Source organism: Sparassis crispa, assembly GCF_003851025.1.
Source record: "Sparassis crispa DNA, contig_000002F, whole genome shotgun sequence".
Lineage (NCBI taxonomy): Eukaryota > Fungi > Basidiomycota > Agaricomycetes > Polyporales > Sparassidaceae > Sparassis > Sparassis crispa.
The window spans coordinates 3068122-3084887 of record NW_020939749.1 but is presented as its reverse complement, the minus strand read 5'-3'; the positions used below and the strand labels follow the sequence as shown (position 1 = coordinate 3084887).

The window sequence follows — 16766 nt, the reverse complement described above, 5'->3', positions numbered from 1 at the left end:
GTGGTAATGACATCTAGGATCAGTACAAGCTGAAGTCGAAACAGTGAGTTATTAGTCCATGTCTTGTCTGGCGAAACAGCATCATCGTTTCTTTGTGCGAATCTTCGAGCCCGCTTTTGCTCTCGATTTCTTGGCGCGCGAAGCAGGTACGGGACCTTCAACTATCTCGAGTTCGTCGTCGTCGTCTACGCTTCTCCGCTTCGCGGTCGATTGCGATGCGGACGCCGGTAATTCGAAGCTGTCGACGTCAATGGGTTCGCTAGCTGTGGATACGGAGAGACGGCTCGGAAGATGTTGGACCGGGCTCTGGCGGAAAGATGAAACAGAGCTCGGGCCTGAATGATGGAGCATAGAAGCGCGAGTGCGGACAGACAATGCTGGTGAAGCTCTGCGAGAAGACGGCCGCCTCTCAGAGAGTCCCTGACCCGGCGCAGAGTACGTCGGGATAATCATGGTGCCATCGTCCTGCTCTCCTCTACCCCGGCTGGCACTGCTCACCGCGTCGTTTACCCCTATTCGCGTCTCTCTCCAGTCACGCATGAACACGCTCTCACCGGAGAGGTCATCCTGAAACGTGCGGAGATTCCCTTCGACCATGGAGTCGCCAGTGTATGCTTGTGAATGAACAACGGAGTCGCCTGTCATCTTCGTGCCAAAGAGCTCCAGGGACAGTGAAGTCGAATTCTTCAGCTGCTGATGCTCTGACTTATCATCGCGTTTCGGATCAACGGCGGGAGCATTGCCAAGATACTCGGTCCATTCCCATGGACGATTCTGCACAGGCTGGTTGGCCACCATGGACCCTGAGGCGTCTCTGGTGGCATACGCGAGGTCGCAAACAGCCAAATTTTGCGATACGTAAGGAAGAAGAGAGCGGAGTCTCCTCCTGAAATCTGGCGGCATGTCGCTCGGTAGGTCTGCTAAGTCAAACTCCGGGTAATTCCGACAGGGATCAAGCGTTACGGTCTTGGGATCCGTAGGGATTTCTGTCGTCGAGACAGTCAGCCATAGAAACATGTCTTTTCGCGAAACATACCATCGAGGACATAGTAAAGGGTGTCAAGCAGGAGCGGAAATGCCAGAAGATCCAATGTTGACCCAGCGGTGTGAAGCTACGAGACTGCTCAGCATATAAAAACTTCTGCACTGTAGGAAAAACGCATACCAGGGAGAGTCGGGAGAGGATAGAACACAGCTCTTCATTGATTGTCTTCATCTGAGGCGACCAATCTCCCCGAAATCGAAGATTGAACTGTAAGAGCCTTGCGAGAAAAATGGCAAAATGAGACGCTTGACTTAAGTCCGCTTCCTTGGATAAATTTCCGATTCCAGCAGTAATGATATTCTTGATCTCCTCAAGTTTGCCCTTCAAAACCAGCGCGAGGTCTTCCTGCACAACAGGAGTGAGGTGAAGTTGAGTTGTCTCGTCCTGAAATGGTTGAACTATATTGGAGAGGAGGCGTAGGACTTCGCCCACGTTCGACACGAACTGCGCCATGTCCTCAGCGGTCAATGGTGCGGGAAGTGATCGCAATGTTTCCGTTATACAATGTAGCCCAGCATCGACAAACTGGAGAAATGATCAGATTGAGAGCATGCGGCAGTCAGTGTGCCTTTACCTTGGTAGCTACTTCCCGATCAACATCTACCATCATCTCGGCAACAAAATCCACCAATTCCATATTCGTACAGTGATGAAAGACGAAATCAGTGAGTTCGTCCAAGCTAGTACTTGCAGCTTCGTGCGAAGACTCTCGGGCCAACCCTTCACCCAGCTGCTTCAGGGTAAGTCGCATTTCAATTGAGGTAGCTGCCAACTTCCAAGGACTGAGTAAGGACGAAACCGCCTGGAATCCTGAAGTGTCTGTATTATTCCCTAGAGTAGACGTCAGTAATCTCCCAGCCGCATCATGGAAGTGCGGTTCACCGTGCGCAGGATCGCGGAGCATCATCCGTAAGGCAGAGACAAGATGTTGATGAGTTTCCTCAGGAACGGTCCGACACTCCAAAAGTTTCTCGAACGCGAGCCGTACTGCATCTAAATCACGATATACACCTTGACGGAAGACACTGACTTTACATATGGCCTGGCGGAGCGATAAGGAAGTACGCCGTGAAATTTCCGATATGTACTGATTCTGCTCGATCAGAACAAGTATGGGTAGGTTGTCGATTAGTGAAGAGAAGTATGGCTCGCGAAAGACGTCGCGACGTCGCGTCTGCAAGCCTCGAGCTTCGAAGATATCGCGTGGGGGAACACCATTGCCATACTCATCCTTCAGCAAAAGGTGTTCGAAGAGCGCATTGACTGCGGTCAGAAGAACTTCCAAAGACAGGCCTTGTTCAACGGAAGCAACTGTAGCCCCCATTTTCCACACTGGATAAATAAGACCTTGCAGGATAGTCGTGGTCGTGAGAGCACCACAGACAGAAAGGTGAAGAAGCAAGACGGTCATGACTTCCCACACGTCGGCGCTGAGAGCAGCAACCTCACTCCTTCCAGCACCCAGGAACCACTGGAGGACCTGATCGTCGAATCCTTCAGGAAGGTGTTGGTCAACATGCGAAAGAAAGACGGCATAGCGTAGGGCGCAAACTCTCCGTCCAATCGAGTCAGGTATCATCGAAGGGATCTGGCGGAGACTTGCGACAGTGTTGTCCCAGACTTTCCAGGCCCAGTCCGGAGCAGTCAGGTACCTATACCATAGACTCTTTGCTAGATTAGATGGCGCTTCTGGATCAGGATCCGTCGCAAGCATCAAGATCTCTGGGAGAGCAAGAGGTACGGTATCGGCAGAGGGCTGATTGATTGGATACAGGGCCTATTATGGAGAGGCGTATGAGTAGTGTGAAACAAATATTATAATAGGATACCTTACATTCGTGTAAGCTGTAATGTCGGCCAGAATATGTTCGCGCGAGGCAGGCTCCAAGTACCGATCGTTATCTACCTCAATCAGCAAGGACAGTAAGGCACGAGTATGGATTCCGCGCGTTCTCCAGAACTGATGTGATGCATACAAGGCCGTGGCGATAGTGTGCATGATATTCATGCATGCCCACACCTCCATGTGTTGACGAAGTGTTTCCATCACCGCCGTCAGTAGTTCGTTGCTCGCCGCATGTTCCAACGTGAACAGTGTGATCTGAATAGGACAATAAGTCTGTTGGGTGAGAATAATATATAGTCAGCGCTTACGTCGAGTATCGAGCCATAACATCTAGTGTGCGCCATGAGAATGGTTGCCATTGTATACGACTTCAAAATGGAGGTGTCTCCGCTAGCTCGCCGCTGGCTGGAAAACGTCACAGATCTGCAAAGCCGGATACGGTAGTACTTACTTGGAGATACTCTTCTTCAGAACTGGTAGCAGCCATTGTTTCATCGTTTTGACTTGTTCAAACCGCGGAGACGAAAGTAAAGTGCTACAACCTGACCGGATTGTCGTCGCCAAAGTTCTACCAGGATCCGGAACACCTACAAGGTATCATATCAACTGAAGGGACATTCGTGCATTATTGACATAAACGAACCTGCGAACAACTCCGGAATTACCTGCCGAATCTCTTTCCGAATTTCTCGCTCATGCAAGTCTTCTGGAATCTCACGTGCTCGAACGCCATATAAGGTCACCTTGCGTTGGCTCACCAGTGAGGGTGATGTGTTGTGCAATGGTATCCAACGCAGAAAGTCACGATGGCGTGAACAATCCTCCTAGGAACGATGCAAATGAGCGAGCATACATAGCCGGGTAAACACATACCAAGACACACCTGACCAAACGACAAACCTCTTTCACCGCGAGCAATCAGACGTTGTATGTAGTCTTGGTACGAATACAGCTGATACTTCACAAGTTGCCCGAAGAGAAGTGATACTGCAGGAAGATTGCTCGATTCGCTGGCTACTTCAGAGGTGTCCAGCCAGTCGAATAGCTGATCCTGGAGAAACTGGTCGGGCGATTCCGCATCATGACGGATAGCACGCTCTCCCGCTTTGTTGCGCCATTCTCGCAGCAGACATGCAGCAGCGTACGGACGATGGTCGCCATATTGGAGCGACGTGACGCTCCACGTGAGCAGCAGGTCTAGCTTGCGTGTGAACGAGGAAGAGTTCTCGGTGCCATCTTCAAAGAAAATAACACTGCACATGTCCGTCTTACCAGACAGCGAATTGAGTAGCTTGGATGGAATGACGTTAGAAAAAAGTCAGTGATATATTCAAAAAAGTACCTTGATATCTGAAAGAGCGGACGAAAGTGGACCAAGAACACGGGAAGGTAAGCGCCAGAAAAGCATGGCTTCGTTTCGTTGCCGCACATCGGCAAACTGTTCAGCAAATGTCTGGCAAAGCGCTTGCGCATTGTGATCTGAGGTACTATCCAGAGTAGCAACGTTGAAGTTATCGGACAGGATCTCCTCTAGAAGCGCGGAATGGAGTGTCCATGCACGGGGACTTACGAAAGCATCAGGAAGAGAAAGGAAAGATCTCTACCGCTGGTCAGTGAGTGATTAGCCTATCCCATGTAATCCGAGACCTACTGAAATGAGATTCTTGAGCATGGCCTCTACGTTCCCCAGGAATTCTCTCGCTGATGACGACCGTATCTGTACATTTGCTCAGTCATTCGCGTGTAAGAGAGACATATGTGGATTACCTCCGACAACTTCTGCAAGGAAGCATCGACAAATGGACGGGTGATCGCACGACTGACTAGCATGCCCTCCAAATATTCATCGGCCAACTTAGCGATGAAACCAAGCTGAGCGAGATTGCATGTCGACATTTGCTGAACGAGCCAGCTCAGGAAAGTCCGTTTGTCCACTAATCCTTCTGCATAGAAAGTGCGAAGTAGACCCAGGCTATTGGAGCGTCAGCAACGGCTACACATATCGAACCTGAGACTGACTGACCAGTACGTAAAGCGAGATATCCAGCGCTCGCGCTTGTCTGCATCTCCAAGCTCACCTTTGAAAGTCTGTTTGATGTTGAAGCCGAGACGAGGAGCGCTCGGCAGCGCGATATCCGCTAGCTGTTTCTTCATATAGCTCGTGACTACGTTCGCCCAATCCACGCTGTACTGCGTCGGGTTGTACGCCTGCTTGTTGCGTAAGCCCGCCTAAAATAACGCCCTCAGGTCTGTGTGCGCAAGCAGGAGACATAATCGCACCGTTTCGTTCCCGCCAAACACGCGGAGGAACCAGACAGCGCGTGGGATCGCTACATTGTGGGTGTGCAGCAAGTCAAGGAGGTCATGTCCTTTAGCACCGTGCGGCACGTTCTTCCCCAGCTTGGACAGAGGAACATCAGGATTCGCGAGGTCGCTAAACCACGCCTGCCGCCGTGCCTCATTGAGCGTAACCCGAGAAGGCAAGCGAAAAGACGGTGCACTGCACAGGTAAGTTAAATGGAACGTGCATAACACGAATAGTGCTCACGGTACAGGAGGGACGTTCTCTGCACGCCGCGCGAATATCTGATTCATCAGATCTTCGAGCTCACTGATTGCATTCTCATGCACGAGGCAATGCCTGACATTGTCCTGCAGGCTCAAAGTTTCTGCCTGATAGGCGCATTCCAGCAAAGAACCCCGAGTAGAGATGCGGCAATACTCACGAGGACCGGCGGTGCCAGGACCAAACCATTCTTGACCTTTGTCTCCGATAAAATCTCTTCATCTTCATTGCCGCGAGGAGGAAAGTATCCGACATATCCTGAGCAAAACGTTGCAATGAGGTAAGTTTGAAGCGAACTCCAAGAGAACATACCTAGATCAGCGGATGCATGAGTCTTGGGTAGCCACTCAGGAGGGCGGGACTCATATACGGTGATGGATTCGTTGTCATCCTTCGACATGTGGCTACAGGGAGTAATCCCTTGAGTGGTGAAACCTAGGATACAGGTCCGTGGTTGAAAGGGACTGATATGTATTGTAAAAAAATAATAACACGGTTCGCACGCGATCACAGCGGTGAGCAGGCGATGGAAATACGTCAGGTTCCGTCGAACTGCATAAGGCACAGCCACATACTATATTCTGCTAGTCGAGTACGGAAGTGATCATGGACTCCCCATAGGCAATTCGTGAAATCTGTGTCTGAACACTCGACTTCACCACTTCTCCTGATTCCTAAAATTTAACTTGGCAACACTGAGACGCTTTAAAGGTATCTCACCGTCAGCGTTGCAGCCAGCTACTGGTATTTTTTAACGGCGCAGCAGATTATTTGTGGCTGTAACTATCGTGAACTCAGTGGGAATGCGTTATTGCAAATAGACGCCCGCTCCGTAATGAACTATCATGTGACCCGCTGCCATCGATGACCATAATATGGCACTTCTGGCAGATTGTTTTTGTAACATATAGAATATTAGAGACTATTTTTTCAGAATTTTCTATAACGTTGAACATTTTAGAGACATGCCGATCAGCCAAATGCACTCCTGCAATCCGGATTTTCATGGGACCCAAGTTGGCCACATTTAATTCTCAAACTTTTACATGTTGAAGTGCAATGAATGAGAGCATCTCTGAATAATTTCGAGGCAATCGGTGAGGGGGATCAAACTGTAGAAAGAAGTATGGCACTTCTGGGCCATATGGCATATCGGGGTCACTGATAGTAGTTCTATTTGGATATCCATCCCAAGTACGTGCAAGAAAACACGCACCCAGTTGCACCCCTGTGTCGTTACACTTAGTCAAAAAAAGACAAAAAAGACGCACCATCGGCTGAGCCAAGAATATCAATCATCAAACAATCGTACTTCAATCACGAACGACACGCAGAAGCGTATCCATCCATTCCGACTAGTTAAGTTAAAACAAGAAAAAACAACGCCGATGCACGATGTAAGATATAGAGTGTGCCCGGCAGGAGCCAATCCATCCTAGCCCTATGTATCATCACAGGGGGAATGCGAAGAAAATAAATGTAGATATGCGATGAGTTTGAGAGCGAGATGATGAGGATGTGCGTGAACGCGTGCGGTGGGGTATGGGGAGCGAAGGTGTCCTGCGCGGACTATCTCGGCGCCCCCATCTGTCACCGTCTTCTAGGATATCCCATGTCGTGGAGTATACGTACGCAGACGCGCCTTCTGCCAGCAGTCTCTGCTAGGATCAATGCGAGTATTAGACCGGGCGTGGCGTGAGGAAGCGGAGGCAAGGATATGCTTTTGATACGTTGCAATGTATGTGAGTGACGAATCCCGGAGTTAGGATGGTGTTGATACAGAGTCGGTAGATTACAAATGTGACGATGAACATTGAGTCGAATGGGCAAGCGAGATCCAGGGGGTACAGTGCCGACGAGGAAGCGTGTAATACAGGGTTGCGGTCGATGCGAAGAAACAGCGGCTGTCGTGTCAGAGGAGGGCGAGCGAGGTTCGATAGACAGTGAATAATCATATTGAAATAACAGTGCATGCACAGGAATATCCATGCACGGTTTCACTGTAATATTATCGCGGGTAGATGCACCCCACGATGAGGCGATAGCGACCAATCACCGGGGCGAGGATACTGCAGAACGCGAGGTGGCGGGACTTCAAGCACCTAGGGTAACTACCGCGGTGCAGACGGATCGGCGGCAGCGGCCATGCGTTTACGCTGCGATGGCGGAGTAGATGCGGGTATCGTCCCGTCACCCACGCCGCTGTCCCCGTCCAATTTGAGAATTACACCGTCGATCCCGCGGTACCCATAGGGCTTGCTGAACTCGTTGATCAATGACTTGCCCATCAAGCACACCCACCCGAGGCCCCGACCGGCCAGGGCCTGACCCGGCCAGAACAGTTCGCATTCATCATCATCGAAGTCGGGCTCGTGCTCATCCGTGGCGGTCAAGCTGGTGTAGACCGTGCGCGCGAAAGTGCGTGGATAATGCTTAGCGAGGATCGGGAGTGTCAAGAAGCGCTGCGCGTGGTCGAACGCAACGACTGCACCATGTACGCCGTTGCTTTGCGTCTTGCGGTCCTGTATGAAATGTGAATGCACCGGTACCGTGATATGCTTTGGCGGAAGAGGATCTTCCTGGCGAGTAGGCTTCCCCTGGGATTTTGCGCTGGTAGCAGACGAAGGTGCTGACGTAGGCTCTTGCTTCGTGGTGGGCGTGGAATTGCTACTGCTGCCAGAAGTGACACTCACAGGAGAAGGGAGCATGGGGGGAGTCAGCTGCGACGCGGTAACAGCTGCACGGGCCGCCTCAGCAGCCGCAGCCTCACGGGCGACCTCAGCAGCGGCTTGTATCTTAAGTCGCTTCATGATCCATTCATTCCCTTCGTCGATCTGCTTTGATCCGTGGGTCGACTCGCGCCCGCGAATAAAACCTTCAATCATGTAACTGCGGGGCGCATGAGGTGAGCTTGTAAGGACAACACACGACGGACATACATCAGTCCCAGGAAAACCTTCTCCCGCTCATCACAGTCCTCCTTGATCCACTTATCCTTCGTGAAGTTAAGATATCCATCGACCGTACTCCATGCCCGGATGTACCCGGGGCGGCTGTAATCCTTTGCCCATATCGCGTAAACGAAGTTGATGAGAGCATCAACCAGCTCGATACGCGCAAGCAAGGATCCGTACTTGTGGTACGGAGAAGTGACGGGAATCGGAGTAACCAAAGGTTGATAATCCGGGTAGGTCGGAGGGTATGTGGACCAAAGACGAGTCTCGCCGGAGTACTTCAACGTACGCCCAAGGGAATGGTACTTCACGTAGATGTCGTCGTACGGAAGTCTATTACCCCGACGAGGGCGACGCACAGGAACATAATGTGGGATGGCCGTGATCGGATTGGAAGTCTCTTCACGGACTTCGCCATCTTCTGAAGGCTCGTGCTGACGGGAAGAGCGAGACGTAGAAGGTGTCGGGTGCGAGGCAGACGGGTCGGAGTTAGATGGCTTGGCTGACGAGTTGACGCGAGGTTTCTTTCTTTGACTCTCGTCAGAGTCAGTATCGAGGCGGCGCTTGAGTGGATTGGGTGAGTTGTCGCGAGAAACGGGAGGCGATGGCGGAAGGTATGGGGATAGTGGGACGGTGAGCGGACCAAGGATCTAGAAACCGAGCGTCAGAACAGATCATGTTGACGAATAGTATGGCAAACCTCCAGACTTTGCAAGAGCTGTTCTCGAGTGAGTTTACTGGAAGGAGAATGAGCGACTGGGAAAGGTGGACGACCACGAGGCGATGCGGCTCACCGTTCCTTGGAAGACATCGTTGAAGAGGACGAGGACGCGGAAGAGGATGAGGAAGGGGTGGCACGATGCATAGCACGGCGTGGCGGAGGAGATGGTGGTGGTAGGAAAGAAAGAGTGGCCAAGGCGGTACGTACGGAGTGCAACGATGGCGTGAAGTCGGCGGAAGGCCACAGCGCCTGAGCGCTTGAACATCCGTTACCTCGGGTCCTCGTCGACTCGTCGAGGTGGCTCCCGCATTTCTTTATTCCTTTCTCTTTCTTTTATCCTTGCTCGTTCTCCTGCTTTCTTTCTCTTTTATTTCCTCTCGGAAGCTACGAAAACATGCATCGATGGCATCTACACTCACCAACTTCCCGGAATGGCAGGCACTGTGCGCATCACTCTTCCATATGTCCATTCTCATGCTGACTTAGCCCACGCCTCCATTCCCTGCCGAGAAACATTCTCTCTCGTCCGACGACAGTTCCATTTCAGCCACGCCCAATATATGTCCTACACACCTCTTCTTGAGGATCTTCGACCTCACATGTTGCTGACAGAACCCTACCGCCCGCCATCAGGGCACCCGCTTCGTCCGGTGACTCTCCCTAAGACCATCATTTAACGTCGGCGAACGAACCAAACCCATTATTTCAGGGCATCCACCGCAATTCGCTGAGGTGCTCTGCAGAAGCTCGCTTTCACTCTCCACCGCATTCACCGCCCTATTCCAATCGTGTTTCTCGCTCTAAGGTGTTTCACACATGCCGGGAACTTTCGGTCGCTGTGTGGCTCCGATATCTCGTTTGTCGCCCGTGCATCTGTCGGCCAGCCACACACGAGCGCGCGTGCATGTTCCGATCGGCCCTGCATCCGTAAGTTTATGCCCATTCTCCCTCGTTCTGCCCATCCTTCCCATGTCCGTACCATCCCGTGTCCGCACGCGCATGACAGACATATGTCGTGTACTCCTCGTATTCAGCATGCATGCCTAACCGCGCTCGCCGTGGGTGGGAGCTTCAGATCTCGATCATGGATTCTCGATACGGCAACCCAGGGGCGCTTACTGAGATCGGCCACACACTTAGTCGTTACCAGATGAAAGATGTTGATCATTCCACTTGAATTGGTTTTCTGGCATATATACTGACAACCAGCATGATTGAATATCATGCAGTGCAATGGCAGAGGTTGAGATGTTACGGAGGCTGCTTTATGCTGTCAACTCAGAGTATATGCTGTAACTCATGTGGGGCACAAACTGGAAATGTGAATACATCACTGTTGATACTAATATACTTGTGGGACAGAGTTGTGAATTTTGATAATGACCACAGGCAGCATGAATGAGACAAGAGGTGAATCAGTAGATTTAGTACACATCAGAGGCTGATTCAGAGCCGATTGCAAAGCTACTCATCCTACCAACTTTTCCGGTCCAAAACTCATGAGTATGGCATTCAGAAGACAAGAAATGCATGAAAATGGCCAATTGGGTTGCAATTGCATTGCTGTTGCTTGTTTGTTCTTGGCCACCCTCAAACTATGGCCGTTGAAGGGACGCATAGCGCGCTGAGGTGGGAATCACATCTGCGAAGTGGTCTCACATTTCGGAGATACCAGGGTGCTACACAACAGACCCTAGTCCGACACCAATTGGAAGCTGGTTATTGGAGGAGGGAACACTACAAGCCTGAATGCTACTTCCAACTCCTCAACTACGATCTGCAACTAGGGAAGGACAGGGGTTAGGGTTAGCCCACGGTTTTTGCTTAACGGGTCTGGTGGTGACGGGTACAGGTTACATGATGTCAACCCTCTGTCATACCACTGACCCGAGCCGTGGTTGGGCGGGTTCATACGGTTTGGTGGGTTTGCGGCGGGTTAACTTCTCAGGTATGCATGTCATGTTTGCATCTTCTACAAGCACACTTTGCTACGTCACGCTTTTGGCAATTACCATGTACAAGCACCTTTCTTGTGTCCACTGCACGCTTTGCCACCTCGGTTTTGGTAACTTATGGTTACGGTTGCCATTGCATCATAGTTACTGCCTCTTTCACCTATTGCTTTGATGCTTACCAGTGCTTTCATTCTCTGGTATGTGCTTTGATTTCTTCTTCCCCGTGCCATTGAGCCTGCCACCCTGAGGTATATAAAGCCCCATGCTACCCCGTCTTCAATCCCAATCATCCTGTTCCTCCAACTCTCACATACATAACCTACTCTCTATCTGAACACAAATTCCACTTCCATCTCAACCATGGGCTCTAAGAAAAAGCCTCGTGCATCAGCAAGCCGAGCATCGGTCACCTCAGCGGCCTCTTCGGTATCGCGAAAGGTGTCCAAGGTCACGAAGTCAGTCAAGGCTGGCGCAAAAGCACTCATGCGGCCTCTCAAAAAGGCTCGCTCTGCTCTTTCGAAGAGCAGAGTGAGCCTTCGATCTCACTCCTCATCTAGTGCAATGTTGATCAACGAGACCTCGAGCAAGCCTGTGTCCGTTATCGACATTGACCTAGATGATGTCACTGAAGCGGCATCATCCCAGGTGGCTAATGATGAAGAATCACCTGAAGCGGAACTTGGTATGCTCTGGCTTTCTTATTATCTTCCAAGCCATGCTCACCTATTCGAAGCTCGTCTGCAAGCTTCATGGCGCTCCCCGGTCTACTCCTTCTTCAAACTTGCAGAGGTTTCAATTGACTACGATGATGAAGGCAGGAAGTACCACTTCTTCCCGTGTGCCGCTCGGCAGTGCAAGAACAAGTACAAAGGCGTGCGTCGCTACCAGGATTCCAAGGACAAGTCTTCAACATCAAACTTGAAGACTCATGCTATGAAGTGCTTTGGCACGGCAGCAGTGGCGGCCGCTATTCAAGGGAAGTCCGATACAGGCAAGGATGGGTCAATCTTTGCCGCCTTTGCGCGTTAAGGTCAGTGTCCCGTTACAGTCTCACATCGCAACCACAGCAATGCCGAAGTCCGGTGCGTCACACTAATATGCCCTTTTATTTGCACTCACAATGCTGCAGGGCTCACCTTGTCAAGTGGCTCACGGAGAGCAATCGTCCAAGCACTATTGTGGAGGATCGCGAGTTCGTTGAACTTATGATGGCAGGTCATCCAAATCTTGATATTCCCTCTTGCAGGACTGTGTCACGTGATATACATGCATCATTTGATCGATGTCAGGAACGGATCAAAAAACTGCTAAAGGTGCATTTGATATGAATTATTTTGCTCTTTGTGCACTGATGTGTACTTGCAGGAGCATCCGGGTAGACTTAATTTCGCAACCGACGCCTGGACTTCGCCGAATCATCGTGCGTTCATTGCCTGGACAGTCCATCTGGAATATGAAGGCTGCCTGCTGTCGTTTGTGTTAGATATCATCGAAGTTCCTGAAGTACGTTCCTCGGCTGTATTCACATATTGTTGTACTGACTCTGGGCACTGTAGTCTCACACGGGGGATGCTCTCGGAAAAGCTTTTCATAATATGCTGGTTGACCTGGGCATTGAAGAGAGAGTGAGTCTCTCTGTTATGAATGTGCCTCAGCTTCTCGGGAACTCATCACACTCCAGATACTTGCTTTTACCGGGGACAATGCGACATCAAACGACACTCAGTCCACTAAGCTCGATGAGCTGCCAAATTCCTTTGAGGAAGCTAATCGGGTACGGTGCTTCAATCATACCCTCAATCTTGTGGTCAAATCGATTTTGAAGCCGTTCAATCACAAGACGAAGGACCAGGGGGCTTCTAGTGAGCTGAGCGATGAAAACGATGATGACGAACTGCCAGATCTCTTGTCAGACTCGGACGACAGCGACGATGGTGGCGACGATGAAGGGGAGTCATGGGACCTCAGCAACTTGGACGATCCTGAAGAAGTGGATGAACTGGAGGAGCTCGATGTTGAGGAGAAGAGTATACTTCTTGCAGACACTGCTGCAGTGCGATCAACATTAGTAAAGGTAAGTGCCTGTCTTCGATGTATAAGATTGTGTGTTTACCCTGTGGTGGACAGCTCCGGGGTCTCGCTTATGCAATCGTACACTCTACGATCGTCGCACTACCTGCGTGGTACAGAGCGTGCAAGGCTCACGGAGTCCCGAGCTGCCTCATCCCTCGCGACGTTGTTACGCGATGGAACTCCACCCACACTATGATCGCATTTGCACTCAAATACCGTCATCCTATCGATGATATCATGGGCAACAAGGCACTCAAGCTATGCAAGTATGAGCTTCACAACGATGACTGGAGGATCCTGGAAGACCTCGTTCACATTTTAGAGGTGTGCTGATGCTTCGTAATCTTGGCATTTCACATGTACTAAGTAGTATTGTAGAAATTCAAAAAAGCGACATTGTTTTACTCACAAGATGCCGTCGTAACCATCGCCAATGTTATACCAAGTATGGATACCATTGACGAAATGCTTAAACCCGGGATAGGTTCATGAACATACCATTCTGCGATTCAGGCCGCTATGAAGCTCGGAAAGGCGACCATGAACAGGTATTATTCGAAGACCGACCTTTCGAATGTTTACAGGATCACCATGGGTACGCTTCTCATCCATGACTCGACCTATGCCAGCTAACATATTCGTGATAGTGCTCCACCCAGGCCTTAAGTTAGAATACTTCTGTCAGCATGCATGGGAGGCCGATTGGATCGAGGAAGCAAAACGGCTGACACATGAAGAATACCATAAGCATTATGAGAAGAACACTGATGGCACACAAGGCGATGCTCACAATGAAGCTGTGGTAAGCCTGTATTTCTTTCGCATTAATCCGCAAGCTCAACAATTAATCCGCGAGCTCAACGTATTTCATCCAGCCTTCTGACGACGAATTTGGTGATTTCGCTAACATCTCAGTCACCATGGAGCCCTCTGCGAGGAACGAACTAGAAGAATACCTTGCAGCTCCCCTCGAGAAGGTCAGGGATCCGCTGCGGTGGTGGTGGGATTCTCGGAAGGCTTACCCGCACCTTCATCGCATGGCTCTCAATTATCTCTCTGTGCCTGGTGAGTCTTTCTCTGTCTTAATATCATAGAGATGATACTCATTCCAATGTATAGCTACCTCCACCGCAGTTGAACGCGCATTCTCGCAAGGACGGCAATTGCTACATTTCACTCGGAACAGACTTTCTCCAAAATCCATTCGCGCTGCACTTTGCCTTGGCTCTTGGGGTAGATCAGAGCTACTGCATATCGCTGATCTTATAGCTGCAGTGAACACGAAGAAGTGCAAGTGGGCTGTTGTAGAAGAGGAGGTGGATGAGCAGGCGTAGTAGCTCACAGATGCAGATTGTTATATTTTATTGTAGACGAAGAATAGTATATTGCTGCAGCCAATACATTTGGAATTGGAAGTATTATGGTTATCTCGTTACGTCGTACAGCCTTCAAGTTCGTATGTATGAGTCCTCCATTTGCGCGCACTCCATCGTCTGGCCACCTGTCATCCACTACGCAATCTCTATCACATAGCCCCTTCCCCCGCTCTGTCCTTGCTGTGAGCTACCCTCATGCCCCCACAGCCATCTTTGAAAACAACGTCGCCGAAATCTGCCTCGACGGCAAGCCCATGCAGCTTGCGCCATGGGACACTACATGCGTCCCCATCTTTTTCTTTCCACCTGCTCCACCGGCTTATTGTTCGCAGTGGCCAGGAAAAGTATGAGCGGCTACGGCCAATGTCTTATTCAAAATCCCGTGTCATCTTCATCGCCTTCGCCATCGACACCCCTGATTCGCTCAGGCATACCTCTAGGATCTGATGCACTCCCCACCATGCTCCCCATCTCTGGGATGTTAGAACATTCAGACCAAAAGCACGTTGCCGAGGGAGACAGGTGCATCGTGTCAAGGGTCCGGCCCAATCGCCAGCTGAAGGCGCGCCCGCAACATGTAGGGCTCTGCCAAGGCTTTCTGTAATCATCCTCTGAGGCTCATCAACAAGGATTAAGGCTAAATTGTCATTGTTTGTGATGTTGACAATGAGACTTGTGCTGCAAACTTGGTATGGAGCGAGCGTTCCACCTTCCCGGCATCTTCGTCCTCTTCTGCTCGTTCGTGTTACTATTCCTCATTTCTGTCTCCCTCCCGTTCATTGACCCGCTCGACTATGTGCGTGTGTACATCTACAATGGCATCGTCACGACTACAGCGAATGGGACTGCCATCTCCGAAATTCGTGTGTGTGCTTCATCGAGGTGCAGTCCATTTACGCGCTCACCATTTAGGTCATTACAGTTCGGGTTGTGGTGTATGGGGAAATATCACGGAAGGTCGGGGCACTGAGAACCTGCAGGGCTAACTGCTGGTATGAGATGGTGTCCAGGACACCGTGTATGCTCGTCCGCAGGTACGTTGGAATATCGCCTCCCACTCCTGCGCAGAACCTTTTAACACTTCCCAGCAGACAGATACACTACGACGCTTTGCACCAATGGCGGGGCTAGCGAGGTGACCGTTGGATCCTCCTGGATGTGTGGGCTCATTACGCACCCCATTGGTGAGCAGTCCGCTCACTGAGCCCTTGCACCCACGTACTGCTTACCTTAGCCCAGCGACGGGTGTGTCCCTTCTCGTGCTGCTCTTGTCATTTTTCACACATCCCACCATCACCTTCCTGATGTACGTCCTCGTGTTCCTCGCATTTCTCATTGTGCTCGTCGCATTCTTCGCTGATGTTGCGCTCTAGGAGGTGAACCTCCTGCTCTCTCGGATGCTCGAAGTCGATTGGCAACACCAGATCGTGCTGCGAGAGATGCGTCTGTCGATCGTGGTTATCGATAACTTTTATTCGCCCGACGTCCTGTTCGACGATAGCATGACGCGCTGTCCATGTCAGGCGGGCATCCAGGTCGAGACGGACAGCGAGTCATTGGAGGAGGAGGAGCCAGAGCCGGAGCCAGAACTGAAGGAGCTGCCAGAGGCGCAGGACGAGGGTATCACATCGACGTGGAGCAATGATTCGGAGTCAGACATGGTGTTCGCGACACAGTCAGTGACAGACAAGTCGTCTTGGGCATATTCGGAGTCATACGCGAAGCGCGACTCGTACGCGCGGTCCATATCATGCTCGCCAGATTCCCCGCTCTTTCGCTCCCTGTTACTCCTGAAGGCGGTGAGAGTCTGCAGCCGGAAGAGTGGCGACGACCGAAGGCCCTCACATTCTGCATGCACTCTATTCATCTTTGTCTTCATGACTTATGACGATTCGTGCAGTGTGCGCAGCATTCACGCTTGGCCGACACTCCATGCCATTCCTGATGTTGATCCTGCACCCGCACTTTTCTCAGAAGAGCTTATCCCTCACGCGCAGGATTCGTCAAGTCTGTGTATTCCTGGTTACTGGATCGTGCATTCTGCACCAGGCCGGAAGATGATCTACTTCCTGTGCAGCGGCAGTGCAAGTCCAGCAGTCTCACAGCTGTGGCTTTCTCGACCAACGTCGTTGAGTGGCCAATTCTCTTGTCATCTATGATCACAAGTGACCCGCTGATGTCTCCATCTTGCATTATGCCATGACATATATTTGAATTCCCTGTATATAAC

The 16766-nt window shown here is 50.9% G+C and overlaps 5 protein-coding genes across 5 annotated transcripts; 3 read left to right on the top strand and 2 right to left on the bottom strand.

The window, feature by feature from the left end:
* Nucleotides 1-81: 81 nt before the first annotated feature.
* Nucleotides 82-5857, bottom strand: SCP_0310420 (Mediator of RNA polymerase II transcription subunit 12; the record flags this gene model as incomplete). Its single annotated transcript, XM_027756427.1, has 18 exons — nucleotides 82-986; nucleotides 1037-1112; nucleotides 1166-1570; nucleotides 1620-1876; nucleotides 1928-2822; nucleotides 2880-3146; nucleotides 3200-3296; nucleotides 3343-3478; nucleotides 3535-3715; nucleotides 3775-4182; nucleotides 4234-4491; nucleotides 4543-4608; nucleotides 4659-4863; nucleotides 4915-5120; nucleotides 5172-5391; nucleotides 5440-5564; nucleotides 5618-5715; nucleotides 5770-5857. 18 exons carry the CDS (start codon nucleotides 5855-5857, stop codon nucleotides 82-84), a joined length of 4893 nt encoding a protein of 1630 aa, XP_027612228.1.
* Nucleotides 5858-7568: 1711 nt separating this feature from the next.
* SCP_0310410 (hypothetical protein) lies at nucleotides 7569-9276 on the bottom strand (the record flags this gene model as incomplete). Its single annotated transcript, XM_027756426.1, has 4 exons — nucleotides 7569-8346; nucleotides 8397-9061; nucleotides 9112-9148; nucleotides 9206-9276. 4 exons carry the CDS (start codon nucleotides 9274-9276, stop codon nucleotides 7569-7571), a joined length of 1551 nt encoding a protein of 516 aa, XP_027612227.1.
* Nucleotides 9277-11447: 2171 nt separating this feature from the next.
* Nucleotides 11448-13493, top strand: SCP_0310400 (predicted protein; the record flags this gene model as incomplete). The annotated part of the gene is made up of 9 exons (XM_027756425.1): nucleotides 11448-11769; nucleotides 11821-12088; nucleotides 12155-12169; nucleotides 12217-12279; nucleotides 12334-12400; nucleotides 12453-12590; nucleotides 12644-12712; nucleotides 12769-13161; nucleotides 13215-13493. The coding sequence occupies 9 exons, from the start codon at nucleotides 11448-11450 to the stop codon at nucleotides 13491-13493; spliced, it is 1614 nt and encodes a 537-aa protein (XP_027612226.1).
* Nucleotides 13494-13679: 186 nt separating this feature from the next.
* SCP_0310390 (hypothetical protein) lies at nucleotides 13680-14494 on the top strand (the record flags this gene model as incomplete). Its single annotated transcript, XM_027756424.1, has 4 exons — nucleotides 13680-13755; nucleotides 13808-13962; nucleotides 14036-14225; nucleotides 14280-14494. The coding sequence occupies 4 exons, from the start codon at nucleotides 13680-13682 to the stop codon at nucleotides 14492-14494; spliced, it is 636 nt and encodes a 211-aa protein (XP_027612225.1).
* A 733-nt stretch (nucleotides 14495-15227) lies between these two features.
* Nucleotides 15228-16695, top strand: SCP_0310380 (hypothetical protein; the record flags this gene model as incomplete). Its single annotated transcript, XM_027756423.1, has 5 exons — nucleotides 15228-15399; nucleotides 15459-15570; nucleotides 15632-15720; nucleotides 15771-15781; nucleotides 15910-16695. The coding sequence occupies 5 exons, from the start codon at nucleotides 15228-15230 to the stop codon at nucleotides 16693-16695; spliced, it is 1170 nt and encodes a 389-aa protein (XP_027612224.1).
* Nucleotides 16696-16766: the final 71 nt, after the last annotated feature.